At 38.2% G+C, this 14,805-nt stretch overlaps 1 protein-coding gene across 5 annotated transcripts in view; it reads right to left on the bottom strand.

Moving 5' to 3' along the window:
• The window catches only part of LPGAT1 (lysophosphatidylglycerol acyltransferase 1), a 102,648-nt gene that overhangs the window by 30,411 nt on the left and 57,432 nt on the right, over positions 1-14,805 (bottom strand). For all 5 annotated transcript variants that reach the window (XM_037136941.2, XM_037136944.2, XM_037136942.2 and 2 more), the window contains exons 3-6: positions 14,349-14,467; positions 12,406-12,501; positions 8,959-9,232; positions 5,355-5,481 (exon numbers count right to left, since the gene is read on the bottom strand). In XM_037136941.2, the coding sequence (XP_036992836.2) occupies positions 5,355-5,481; positions 8,959-9,232; positions 12,406-12,501; positions 14,349-14,467 (616 nt within the window). The remainder of the gene's footprint in view (positions 1-5,354; positions 5,482-8,958; positions 9,233-12,405; positions 12,502-14,348; positions 14,468-14,805) is intronic.

The following is a 14,805-nucleotide window of genomic DNA, read 5'->3' as shown; positions in this document are numbered from 1 at the left end:
CATACCCACATGTGGTGGAGGAAATTGGGAGGGCTCTATCTGTTGCAGAGGTCCTCCCCCCGTGAAGAGTCCCAGCCTCACACTAGGCCCCAAGCCCACAGTCCCAGGGCCAGGAAGAGAAGTCCCATAACTTCTGTCTGTAAAAACCAGACAGGACTGAGGCTGAGTGAGACAGAGGGCTTCTGGCGTCCCACGCAGTTCCTCTTAAAGGGCTCTGGCACAGACAGCCTTACTTGGCTTTCCTCACTCTAAGCTCCAGAGCTGGGGCAGCAGTTTGAAAGGTGACAGGGACATATGGGGAGGAGCTGAACTGTCCGTGTCAGGGAGAGAGCAGGAGAGGCGGCTTTCTCCCAGACAGAAGTGCTGGTAGAGGCCACTGTTTTTCTGACCCTCCTCCCACCAGGCTGGAGGCACACCCCATGTTAGGAGACTCCAACAACCTGGTAAAGACTGTCTGCCCTGCCCTGGTTTTTCCCTGGGACCCCACCCCACCCAGCTTGCAGGCCTACCCCAACCTGTTCCCAGTGGTTTTTCCATACAAATGACCTGTCTTGACTCATGCTCGGACCTTTTCTAAAATCCGTCAGACAGGCAGCATCTGGCCTCATTGTGCTTCATACGTTTTGCTAAGTGTCCCCAGCCCTGGCACTAGTAGCAGCTGGCCTTGGTTCACGGCTTGGCCTCTCCTGGGCACCTCCACATCCAACACGAGTAGAAGCCATCTGCAGATCATTTTGTAGTTCATGCCAGATAGCCCTGGACAGAACACAGGCAGCGGGAGACTTTGGCCTGCACCTCCTTGGAGGCTCCAGAGCCAGTGCACCCAGTGGACAGCTTTGGACCACATTGAAGTGCCACCCAACCACCTCCACAAGTGACACACTCAAGGGGCAAACTCAGCAGGCACCAGGGCCTGCTGAACCATGTCCTACTCTGTGAGGTGGGCACTGGTACAGCGGATCTTCCGCAGTGGTTGCAGCCAGGCCCTGAAGCTGATATGCCCGGGGATGAATCCCTCCTATTGATGTGCCAACAGCAATCAAGGCTCGACTACAACAGGAGGGTGTACACAGCCCACACAAGGGTCGGACTACACAAGGCCACTCTACCAACCCTGGGAGATGTAGTGGCTCTGCATAATACATAGAAACAAACACTGGGAGGCTGCCAAATCGAGGGGAAAAAGAAATGTGTCCCAAATGAAAGTGAGCCAAGTTAGTAAGAAGCTAGGAAAACTCCATAGCAAGTGGAGTAGGGAAACTGAGACAGATAGCTGAGCAAACTGGTCGATCAATTTATAGCCAGATAATAAGCCCAAGGTTTTATCTTTCCTAAACAAGGGCACTTAGGAGCAAATAAATTACCCATTCCAGACCCCTCTGGGATGTCCCTTTTCAGTGACATTCACTGAAGGTGCAACTGACCAGAAAATGACCCTAGACCCACTCTGTGCTGATTTTGGTATGCCAATGCATTAAAGAACTCACCTGGAAAGCTGATGAATATTCTGCTCAGACCCTCCCCCAAGACCTGCTCTAGGAGTCCCATGCGCAGAAGACAGATAAAAGCCCTCAAAACAAAAGACATGGGCATGCCTTCCTCAGAGTGCTCCCTTACTCTTCTCTTGGGCACATACTTTTTTTTAAAACTCTGGGGACACCCATGGGACTTGCAACCAGGGGAAAAATGGACAGCAAAAACCCCTGAATTTGTCTGAAGCACCTTTTCTCTGACTTTTCAGTGAGCCAAAGCAGCCCCCCGTAGACTCTCTCCTTTTGCTTCTTCTGTCTCAAGTCCTTCCTTGTTTCACTGTCCCTAGCTTTAATTAATGTGCTCCCCAAACCCCCTGGACTCTTGTTGTGAAATCTTTCCTGCACAAAGTCAGAACCAACACACCACCAGCCAGCCTGAGGCAGACCCACTCCAGCCTGGTCCCTGTCAGGTAACAAAACAACAGAGCCAAACTCCAGAAACAGAACTAAACAAAATGGAGACAAGCAACCTATTAGATGCAGAGTTCAAAACACTGGTGATAAGGATGCTCAGTGAACTTAGGAGAAGAGTAGATGAATTTAGTGAAAACTTCAACAAAGAGATAGGAAATGTAAAAATGGAACTAGAAAGCATAAAAAAGAACCAATCGGAAAAGAAGAATATATTAACTGAAATGAATACATAACAGGAAATCAATGCAGTAGATGAAGCAGAGGATCAAACAGAGATTTGAAAGATATGGAAGCAGAAAACACCCAATCAGAGCAGCAAAAAAAAAAAAAAAAATCCAAAAAGAAAGAAAATATAAGAAGCCTCTGGGAGAATTTCATATGTACCAACATTCGCATCATGAGGGTACCAAAAGGAGAAGAAAGAGAGCAAGGAATTGAAAACTTATGTAAAAAATAATGACCAGGCAACAGAAAAGAACAAATGGGACCACATCAAACTAAAAAGTTCTTGTACAGCAAAGAAAACCATCAACAAAATAAAAAGACAACCCATGGAATGGGAGAACATATTCACTGATACATCTGATAAGGGGTTAATATCCAAAGTTTAAAAAGAACTTGTAAAACTCAACACTAAAAAAACAAACAATCCAATAAAAAAAATGGACAAAGGACCTGAACAGACACTTCTCCAAAGGGGACATACAGATGGCCAGTAGGCAAATGAAAAGATGATGCTCAATGTCACTAATCATCAGAGAAATGCAAATTAAAACCACAATGACTTACTACCACATACCTGTCAGAATGGCCATCATCAATAAATCAACAAACAAGAAGTGCTGGCAAAGATGTGGAAAAAGGGGAACCCTTTTATACTGTTAGTGGAAATGCAGATTGGTACAGCCACTATGGAAAGCAGTATGGAGATACCTCAAAAAATTAAAAATGGATCTGCCTTTTGACCCAGCAATCCCACTTCTCAGAATATACCCTAAGAAACCTGAAGCACTAATTTGAAAAAACGTAAGTACACCTATGTTCACTGCAGCATTATCTACAATGGCCAAGATATGCAAGTAGTCCAAGTGCCCATCAGTAGAAGAGTGGATAAAACAACTATGGTACACATGCACAATGGAATACAACTCAACAGTAAAAAAGAAATTTTAACCTTGTGACAGCATGGATAGACTTGAAGAACACTATGATAAAGCCAGTCAAAGAAAGGTAAACACCATATGATTTCATTCAAATGTGAAATCTAATGAACAAATTGAACTAACAAGCAAAATAGAAAGACTCGTAGAGAGCAGGATGAAAACTGGGAGGAGGGTTAAGGGGTGGAGGGAACAAGCAAAAACAGAAAATGACTCAGACCTGGAGTCCTTTTGGGGGAGTGGGGTGATAAGGGGGATAAACGGTAATGGGAAAAATACAATAAAAAATACACATATAATGACAGAAAACTTCCCTAATGTGGTGAAGGAAATTGACATACAAGTCCAGGAAGTGCAGAGTCTCAAACAAGATGAATGTTAAAAAACTCAAATCAAGACATAGCATAATTAAAATATCAAAGGTTAAAAACAAAGAATCTTAAAAGCGGCAAGGAAAAAGCAGTTGGTTACCTACAAGGGAGCTCCCAAAAGACTGTCAGCTGGTTTCTCAATAGAAACTTTGGAGGCCAGATGGGATTGGCAAGAAATATTCGAAGTGATGAAAAGCAAAGACCTACAAGCACTATCACTCTACTCAGCAAAGTGTCATTTATAATCAAAGAGATAAAGAGCTTCCCAGACAAGAAAAAGTTAAAGGAGTTCATGACCAACAAATCAGTATTACAAGAAATGTCAAAGGGTCTTCTTTAAGAAGAAAAAAAGATTAAAAATATGAATAATAAAATGGTACTAAATACATATCTATCAACAATGGAATCTAAAATACAAAGTAAACAAATAAGCAGAACAGAAACATACTCGTAGATCAAAAGAACATTTTGATGGTAAGGATTTGGGAGGGATGTGTGAAAAAGATGAAGGGATTGAGAAGTACACACTAGAGGTTACCATATAGTCATGGGGATGTAAAGTACAGCATAGGAATATAGTCAATAACACTGTAGCAACTATGTATGGTGCCAGATGGGTATGAGATATTGGGATGATCACTTAGAAGTTGCATAATGTCTAATCATTGGGTTGTACACCTTCAACTAATATAATATTGTATGCTAACTGTAAATCAAAAATAAAAAATTGTTTAAAATAAAAAAGAATTACTTTTTTTCTTTATACATGAATTTCATAATTCAGCGATGGAAGTCACACAGCAGAATCAATTATAATTTTATAGTCAACCCTCACATGTCAAAAACCCAATGTGCAACAGTTAGGTCTTAAAATTCATGTTTCAAAATTTCCCCATTCTGAACTTATATTTGTAAAACTGTGACAGTTTCTGCTCTCTAAGGGCTAGTAATGTGAGTAGTTTTCCTCTTGAATTGAGGGCTTTTGCAGCAGTTCTGATCTTCCTTGGGACTAATTGCTCACTTGTAACTTAGTTGTCATAGGTTGAGATCTTTGACCAGGAAATAAAAATAAATGGATTATAAAGTGATCAAATCTATCCAGAACCCATCAGCATCATGCTTTGATACAAATACCTACAAACATTTACATGAACCTCTTAAAAAATTTGTTTTAAAAGATTTTGTTTATTTTTAGAGAAAGGGGATAGGAGGGAGAAAGAAAGGGAGAGAAACATCAATGTGTGGTTGCCTCTTGTGTGCTCCCAACTGGGCAACCCAGGCATGTGTCCTGACTGGGAATCAAACTGAGGACCATTTGGTTCACAGGCCAGCACTCAATACACTGAGCCACACCAGCCAGGGCTACATGAACTTCTTTAAAAAAAAAAATCTACATTTACAAAATCTCAAAAAAACTAGTGCAGAATACCCAATAAATGTTTTGTTGTTGTTTATGTGAATGACATAGTATTAAAATATTAAATATTAACATGTAAATTATAATTGTTATCCATTTAATCATTTAGAAAAATCTTACATGATTTAATGATTTAAAAACAAATTCTATTTCTATTAATACAAATCTACATAACCCAAATGAATATATACTTATCCTTGATGTATGCCCTTTAATTATTTTTACAAAAGCATTTCAGACAATCAAGTAATCACATTACTAATGGAATGTCATTTTTAGAGAATTTTATCACTCAGTGAAAAGAATTACTTCAAATAATATTTTCATAACAAAAATATAACAACAATTTTGAACTGACCATTTTCACTTTTGATTAAAAATTTAATATCGAGACATTCACAGTGTCCTAAGACAGTACTTTATGTTGGATGTATGTTGAGTACTAATGTAGAATTCTCACCTGTAATGCACGTGTGTGACTGTCGGTTTCCTGTATCCGAGGATCCAGGTTTGAATATCTATGGGTTTAGCTTCGGGATAAGCTATGGTTGTATCAATTATCCACTGGATGCCTTTTGATTTGCTGTCTGAGGACAAAGAAAAAAATGACTTAAAATGGATCAATGTTAATATTGCTTACAACAAATTACATAGTACAAGGTACTTGAGCAGGAAGCATATTCATATACCTTTTGCTTTAAGAAAACAGGATGATCTTGGTGCTACTGACACACTTAGGATGAAATTAAGCATTTCCTATTCTATTATAAACTATATGAACTTCACACAAATGAACAAACGACAGCACTATTATTTACTGGACATGTGTCAGTCAAGTACTCAATACAATTATGAACTGTCAAGGTCTAATTTATATTCTATTGCTCAAAAACTGGCAAAGGTCAGAAGCTAAAGTATTACATCACAAAAATTAAAAGCAGACCTCAAAACCAAACAAAACCATTCACAAAATATAACAACATAACCTGAGCACCCAGTTAATGCGATGCGTGGGAGACATTAATAAATATTGGAATAAGGCAATAAAGCAAGCACTCTGTTGACGCATGTGATCATTAGTGGCTGATCTCAAAACAAAACAAAAAACTCCTCTCATTGTCACAAGAGTTACACACAAATAAAGGAACAGGCCGACTGTCTGCCCTTGGTCAGGACATCAGGTAACTGCTTGGGGAAAGGAAATGGGGAAACACTATTTTTGTTGTCAGCGTGGAGTACAAAGTTGAGCAAGAATTGAGACAGGAATCTTCATGCAGAATGAGGACAACCAGTCTTTAACATGTAGTGGTCTATCCTTCATCTGAGGTATTTGAGATCCCTAAAAAATAAAACTTATTTTTAAATGTATGCCCAAATGTGCATTAGGAATCAATGACACATTACCTTGGTATGTCAAATAATTACAAACTAGCCTTAAATGCTTAAAAAATTTTAGGCAACGTCCTGAAGGGGTAAAAATGCCCATAAAAGAAATAAGTAAAAAATGGTTTAAAATAACATACTGCTAAAGGAACAGAGTTTATGTAACAAAAACACATTTTGACAAGCTACCAATGATGTACATGCTGAAATGTTGAGGGGTAGAGTATACTGATGTCTGTAACTTACTGTGAGAGGCATTTAAAAAAAAGAGAAATTAATGAATAGATAGAAGAATGGAGAGAGATATGATAAAGCAAATTATAGCAAAATGGTAATTCCAGATCCAGTTGGTAAGCTCATGGATATTAACTATAAATTTTTTTCAATTTTTATATGTTTGAAAATTTTGATAATAAAACCATGGGGGAAAACTCATCAGAGTTGTTTAATATCTATTAATTCACACAATAATCAAAACACCTAATCATTTTAAGTTAATTCTGATATATGTATGGATTACATCTTAAAACAGACACAAAGACATGGAATGTTTGTTTGTTTGGAATAGAACACTACATAATGAATATGAACAGTAAATAAAATAAAATACAGCCCTGGCTAGTGTAGCTCAGTGGATCGAGCACTGGTCTATGAACCAAAGGATTGCGGTTCAATTCCCAGTCAGGGCACATGCCTGGGTTGCAGGCCAGTTCCCAGCAGGGGATGCACGAAAGGCAACCATACATTGATATTTTCTCCCTGTTTCCTTCCCTTCCCTTCTAAAGATAAAGAAATAAAATCTTTAAAAAAAAACAAAAAAATACAAAATACCAAAACATAAAGAAAAAATGGTAAAATACAAGTAAAACTAGTTTTCAGGTATACAAGTTTCTAGAACTTATATTTTTTCTTAAACAGAATAGAAATGTTAACTAAGGTAAGATAAATAATAAACCACTTTGCCTTGGTTATGAGCAGAAATTGTCTCATTCCAAAGGAAAAAAAAAGTTTTTCTTCACCACTGGATAATCAATGTGACAACTGTCTCTGCACTGAAGTCTAGGACATCACAGGAGATGGCCGGGTACAAGTATTTAAAAACAGCAGCCTTAATTAGTGCAGCAAATCCTGTTTGGAAGTCCTCTGCCTTCAAGCTTTGGCTTGGCTGACATTGCACCGTATCTCTGGAGTGGCAAAGCTATTCTGAACTTTCCTTTTCTATTAAAAGACTTTTTCAATTTGTCTTTGCAATAGATGGTGAAAGATTAAGAGAGCTGACTGCCAAGCAACTGCTTAGAAAAAAACAAATGAAAGGAAAACGCAGTGTAATCCACCAGCATTCTCTCTCTGTCCAGTTCTCACTGTCGTCTGAAAATACATATTTCTGAGGGCCTATCATCTCTATTTTTATTTTGTCTAAAGAATACTTTTTAAAAAGAGCAAAATGCTACTAAGGAAACAGGCCTGGTGAGGTTCTTTCAGCTTCTATCACCACATTCCTATAGTGTCTTAAACTTGCTCGTAAGTCTTCCTGCTGTTGGCACAACACTGTCAGCAAGTCTCCGCAATTCACCAGCATATCTCCAAGACATGCAGTCCTACCTCTGAGTGTGGTTTACTTTTTCCTGGCCGTGAAAGTAACACATACTCAGTATTTTAAAAAGTACAGAAAAGCATTAAGAAATGAGACAAAGCATTCATAATGTTACAAATTAGAGAAGCAATCAGCGGTAACTAACATTTTGGTATCTTTCCTCTCACTTGTCTCTACTGCTTTGTTGTTTATACCTATGAGCTCGGATTCTTTTCTCCAGAGTTGTTTGTTCCTCCCACTCCATTATCATTAGCGAGCAGAAGTAGTTTTCCAAGCCAATAAAAATTCTCTGTAAGCATCATTTCTAATGGCTGTGTTGTATTCTGTCGTATGGATGTTTTATTAATTATCTATCCCGTCTCACAGCTATTTCCACTTTTTTACTATTATTAATAAAAATAAAGTTCTTTGCCAGTATTTCAGATTATTTCCTTTTGACAAGTACTTATTTTGCAGTACAATAACTCATTTATCAACATTTTAAGGACTTTAAATATGGCTAAACTGTATTAAATTCATTGTCTGTATTAAAAACAAAAAAGCTTTCTTAACTTTGATAAATAAAAACATTTTTTCATTACCACTTTCATTTGCATATCTATGATTAGTTTCACAAATAAGTCACTTCATTCCCTATGTCTTTTACTCCAGCCATTCCGCTTCTACAAATCTGCACCACAGACACTCCCACAGAAATGCAAATATATTTACAGGAATGTTTACTGTACCAGTGAGAATCGCCAGGAGTGAAAATAGATAAGGTAGAGGAAAGACAGCTTTGACTTCATGCATTTTTGCATTGGAATGTTTACTGTACCAGTGAGAATTGCCAGGAGTGAAAATAGATAAGGTAGAGGAAAGACAGCTTTGACTTCATGCATTTTTGCATTATTTGAATGAATTATAGTAAGCATTAACTGTTTTTTTTTAAATAGATACACTTAAAATTGTATTTCATCCCCTCCCTGAGTATTATTTCTATTTTTGACAAAAATTATAAACATATAAAATAACAATGTTATCTTCTGGTACTCCAGAAAATCCTTCAATCCCAACAAAGAAAAAACGATGCTAAAAGCCATCGCACCTGGTTTCCTAGCATCTCCTCCTGCTGGACTCCCATTTTCTTGTTGTGCCACAAGTGCGTTCAAAATAATTTTTGTTGCTCCAACCCTTGGCAGAGTGACATGTTGAAGAAATGGCAAGTTATTTTTCTTGGCAAATGCCTGACTTGTTTCTCGTCTCTTCCTGAGGAAGCCCCCTTCTGGAAATAAGACGATCCATTTTCGATCTCTGCTCCTGTAATTGTTTTCTAGGTGCTTCTTGAGAAGAAGAAGTTGTTGGTCACGGTGAGATTTTCCCTAGAAGGTAGACCCACATATGATAAGGACAGGTACACTTGAAATTAAACTGCTATGAAATAAAACAGTAGTAACGGCTGCTAAAGTCAAATCCAATCGTAAACTAGAATGGTGATTTCCCCCCACTTATGGCCCATATTGACTAGTGGTAAAAAGAAGCTGTTAGTGCTTATATTATATAAGTACTAATACTTAAGTACTTTTATTATATAAATAAGTACTATAAGTACTTCTTTCTAAAGAAAAAATTGCTCTGATTGCCCCTCGAAGTTCATTCAACCATCAATTCCATGTCTGTTTACTGACTGAGTGCCTCCTACCTGCCAGGCACTGTCCTGTATGCTAGACATAGAGAAGAAAGTAAGAGACCCTCACTGAGCTTACTAGAGCAGGCAGATAGTAAGGAGTGAAAATTCAACTGAGAAAAAAAAAGAGTTAAGAGGATAGAGAGGGTCAAGAGGGTCAGGGAAAGCAGCTCCACGGAGGTGCAGTGGGAGCACAGAGCTGACAGTGTGAGGACACAGGCCGTGTGAAGAAGACTCCAGGCAGAGCATGACAGGCGATGAGAATGAAAAAGACAACGACCCTGAGCTCGAGCTGTGGCGATGCAAAGAACCGCACCAAGGCCAGCATGGCTGAAGTGTGGTGAATGAGGCAGACAGCTCAGGAGAGGAAACTGCAGAGGTGGAGGACAGAAAAGGGCCCTGAACTTGGTGAGTGGTTTGGGGCAGAAAGTCCCTGAATAGTTTTGACAAGGGAGTGTCATGATCTTATCTACATAAAAAAAAATCTGCTGGCTCCAGTGACACAAAGATTACAGGAGATAAGTTAGGAGACTATTGCAGTTGTCCAGACGGAGGAGTCTGATGAGATTTGACTATGGTATATCGATGAGAAGTGGATACCGGTACATTCAGGAAAAAACTGAAAGTCAAGCTAATGGGGAACTTGGGTGCACCGGATCTTAGTTGTGAGGGAAGGAGAGGAAAGGATGAGTTGGAGACTGAAAAGAGGAATCCAGAAAGCTTTGTAGAAAGGCCCCAAACCCGTAACTAAACAGTACAAAGGTTCTTCCTTCCAGTATGATCAATTTATTATTAATTTTTCAGCTAATACAATTGAGATGCTCCTAAAACAACCTGCATGCTATCGGGCTTTAAGTCATTCCAAATGGAAAACAAGTAAGACGTTGTCTTTGATAATCTTCTGAACTGAATTATGATTAAGCTCTATGTATGTAAGTTCCCAACCCTACATGCAAAATATTTCTAATATTCTCAGAAACAACTTCTCGAAATTGTCTAGTAGCAAAGTCCCAAGAGATGTTCCTTACCCATTAATACTTTTCTCTCTCCTCTCCTTCCATGTTATAAATTTTTGTTACTATTAGGGGGGGAATGTTTCTCTTTAGAAAAGAATTTGCAAATCTATCTGATATTTGAAATAGTCTTTAAATATGTAAAACCTTACATTGTAATAAAAAGGAAACTGTTTTAGAGTGCAATTTCTACTTTTATACCCTCAAAGTATATGGTAAGTTAGTAAAATTTGCCTCTTCTTAATAACTGAGAATCACATCAGGGTCACTTGTTATATTACACTACACTATAAAGTCAGTAATTTCCTTAGACTTCCACAATGCAAAGGACCCACCTGATTTTTCCCATGGATTCCCCTACTACTAAGCATCCACTGTGAGGCTACTCGGAGATACTAGGCTAGTTTCTTTGTTGTTCTGATCACTATATTTTGTCTTAACCTTGTGGCCAGTCCCCACTTCCGCTCCTTCCTGAGGTTGCAGACCATGCATCTGTTCATCTCTGCTCAGAAGAACCAAGGGTGTTTCCACAAGAAACCAGATAACTGCACAGCATGTGAAAAATGAAATGCGTTCTGTACATAAAACTGTCTGGAGTAAAGAACATGTGTTTTGTGATACCTATTTTCAGAGAGCTTAGAATTTCTCCTACACACTTCCAGCTTATTTCTGAATGTGCGGTTCTCAGAAGGGGCCGAATTAGACTCACTAGTTATTCATTAAGAGCTTATTATGTGTAAGGTACCACACAATCCGGATTTAAGTCACCAAATATATCAACACCATTACTATAAACAAAGGGCCTGCATATCATATTTCAGTTGTCCATTTCTGAGAAAACAAAGTTTGTGATACTGGTAGCATATCAGGGGAATACTATATAATGTAGTACTCACTTGATAAGATACTACAATCCTTCTCCTACACACTAAATTATTCCTAATGCTTAGGACCCATTCTCAATCTGCCTTCTATCAAACCCACACTCATTCTTTTTTTTTAAAAATATTTTATTTATTTATTTTTAGAGAGAGGGGAAGGGAAGGAGAAAGAGTGGGAGAGAAACATCAATGTGTGGTTGCCTGTCGTGAGTCCCCTGCTGGGAACTGGCCTGCAACCCAGGCATGTGCCCTGACTGGGAATCGAACCGCGATACTCTGATTCGCAGGCCCGCGCTCAATCCACTGAGCTACGCCAGCCAGGGCACACTCATTCTTTATACTGAAGCCAAATATCAGTTTCTTCTTCCAAAAGTTTTTTTCTGAATCCACAAAAATCTGATGCACTCATCGTTCCTACTACTGACTCTCAAAATAATTCCTCTTACTTATTTAATGATCCCCTTACTGCTAATTTACACACTTCACTTAACAGTGACCTATAAATAAAGTCACGGTGATAATGTAGATGACGACAGTGGTAAGCATGACAACAGTGAGGACAAGGCGGCAGGCGCCGTCCTGAGTGCTTCACAGGTACTACTGCCTTCAATTCCCCACCAACCTGTGAGGGGAGCACCTGTCGTTCGAGGAGAGCAAACTTTCAGAGTTTAAATGACTTGCCCAGTTCACACAGGTACGAAGTAGACAAGCTGAGAATGTGGCAGGTGCTTGGTAAATGTCCACTGAACAGGGTACTGTTTAGATGGGAGTAGACATTAGAATATTCACATCATCAGCATGTTAATGCTTGTACATACTCAAGTTCAGACTGCAATAAATGATTTAGGGAACACGGAGTCAGAGGAAGAGCTCCCTAATGTTACCTATTATAACTGGTTTTGTTATGCTTCTTTATAAAAGAAAAAACAGTTCGATCAGGGTATCACTAAGGAAAAAAAATCCTCATTACTTACCTGTCTTATAAAGAAGTCTCCATGAATCAGAGAAACAATTCCAAAGTTTGTATACTTAAAAATATGATCCATTAACCACATCATCTGAGCAACAACCTAAAGTGTTTAAGAAACAAGAAATAATTGAATGTTGGATAGAAGAAACCTGACTGTAGCCTAGAACTCTCTTAAGTGTTGTGAGTACCTTCTTTGAATGGAGCATGGAGCACACAAAACAACAAGCAAACATTCCTACTTGTAAATATAAGTCGATACTGCCCTAACTTTTTAGGTAAGAGGTAAAGATTTCAATATTTCCAGTTTTGTATTTCTCACTTACTCCTTTAGAAGATTTTAAAATTCAAGATTTCAAATCATTCAGCAGTATCAGATCATAAAAATGTTTAGTATAATTAACCTGAAGACAAAAAGAAATGTACCTAAGACAAACTAACTGAAATCTTTTTACAAAAGCAAGTAAAAAAAACTTTCTTTTGTCCACATGACTGGCAAATTTCAGGTTAACTATATTCTGGTTAATATAGTTATCATCTTTGAGTTAGAGTAATATGTTAGGCATATTTATATTGACCATTTTAATCATTCTTTGAGATTCAAAACTAATTAAGTACACTGTGTAATCACTAATTATGATAATATTATGATCATATCAGTAAGAATAAAAATGTTAATTGGGGATTCTCTTGATATAAAACCAAATAAACTAGTTTTTACAAAATTTTAACATCATGAATTTAGGGTATAGGTGATAAATATCACTAGAAGTATAAATACATCTACACATCGAGAGTCTTAGCAATTCAAGATTCTTAATAGAAGACAGGTGAATTTATTCCACATTCCAGCAAGATTGTGCTGCTGCTTTCCAGATAAACAAGAAAAACTGGAAGCATAATAATCAGATTTTCCTCGACTCTCACCTCATTTTCTGACTCTTGAGCTACAGAATCAAAATCTCCAGGCCCTAAGCACACCAGGTTTCTTCTTGCCTTGGTCACTTTGGTTGTGACTATCTCACTAAAGAACAAGCCCTTCACTAACTCTGCCTTACTCAATAGTACTTCTTCAGGGTGAAGTTTATGTCCTTTTCCCTCCACTACTATACCCATCAAGTACACTGTGAGTTCACCGGCCACTGAATACTTCTCACTTTGCAATGATGTATCATTTGCTATATCCTCCCTCCACCTCTCACTATTGGCTCGTTGGCTCCTCTGACAGGAGAAAAGTCTGTCATTGGGTGGTGATCTGTTTACAGTCACGGACCATGAATATATAGCACTTAATAAACATCTGGTAGATTGTTTACTTACTCTTAGGCCAATATTTACTGCATTAATTTCATATACTATTTATTTAGTTTTCTATGAGTAAAACCTGTTTAACTCCTCCTAAGGCAATAAGTCCTTTAATGCTAAAGATAATTTCTTAAGCTGTATAAATCACCAGTTCGACTAGACCCTGAACAACACTAACCAAAGTGGGCCTTATAATTTTTCTTCTAATATGCTTTGTAAATGGAATCCAAAATAATATTTACCTCATTTTCCTTTGGCTAAAAACCCCCCAGATCAGCAAATTCACAGGCTGATGTCACTCTCCTACCTTAAACAATATTGTTCTCTGTTTCCCAAACTGGCAGTCTACCACTTCACCTTAAGACAGCCCCCGATTAGCCATATTAACTTGGCTTTCATCCCAGTTATTATTTGTAAAACAGCTTTTATAGAGATACAATTCACATTATCCCAGTTATTATTTCTTTTTAAGTCTCTAAATTTCTCTCCTGGAGTAACTTAGAAATACGCATTTTTGAAAGCTTTTCTAAAGTCTCGGGAAAAGCACACAAGTACATATTAAAGTCTGCATTCCAGCCATAGGAAGATGCTTGGGTGGATTCCACACGGCCCCCCTCCCCATCCTGCTGTCAGGCAAAAGCTCACCCGTCCTTTGTCCTGGAGGCACATCATCAGAGTGCACACATCTCCGGTTGCCTGATGGTTCACCAACATCACCGCTTCATCTTGTGAAATGGCTTTAATATCTTCACCCCATTCCATCACTGTAAGAATAAACGAGCTATCATTTTAAAGATTTTTATGTCACTAGAAACCTTGTATTAGAAATACTGGTATACATTAATGATGATACATTGCTTAGCTAAAACTTCTGCATGTTTAGAACTTTATTTCTTATAAGAATAAGAACACCGTTATAACATTTTGCAAAGCCCAAAAACATCCATTAAAATAAAAAATGGCCATACCCTTTGATCTACAAGTTCCACTTTTTAAAATTTATCCTACAGAAACATTTATCCAAATAGGCAAAGATATATGCATAAAGGATGTTTACTGCAACGTAAATGTCCACCAACAGGGGGATGGATAAGAAAACTAT

Source organism: Artibeus jamaicensis, unplaced genomic scaffold (genome assembly GCF_021234435.1).
Source record: "Artibeus jamaicensis isolate MK-2021 breed Jamaican fruit bat unplaced genomic scaffold, CSHL_Jam_final contig_2170, whole genome shotgun sequence".
In the NCBI taxonomy this organism is placed as follows: Eukaryota; Metazoa; Chordata; class Mammalia; order Chiroptera; family Phyllostomidae; genus Artibeus; species Artibeus jamaicensis.
Note: the sequence above shows the minus strand (reverse complement) of the source record. Positions and strands in the feature narration are given on the sequence as shown.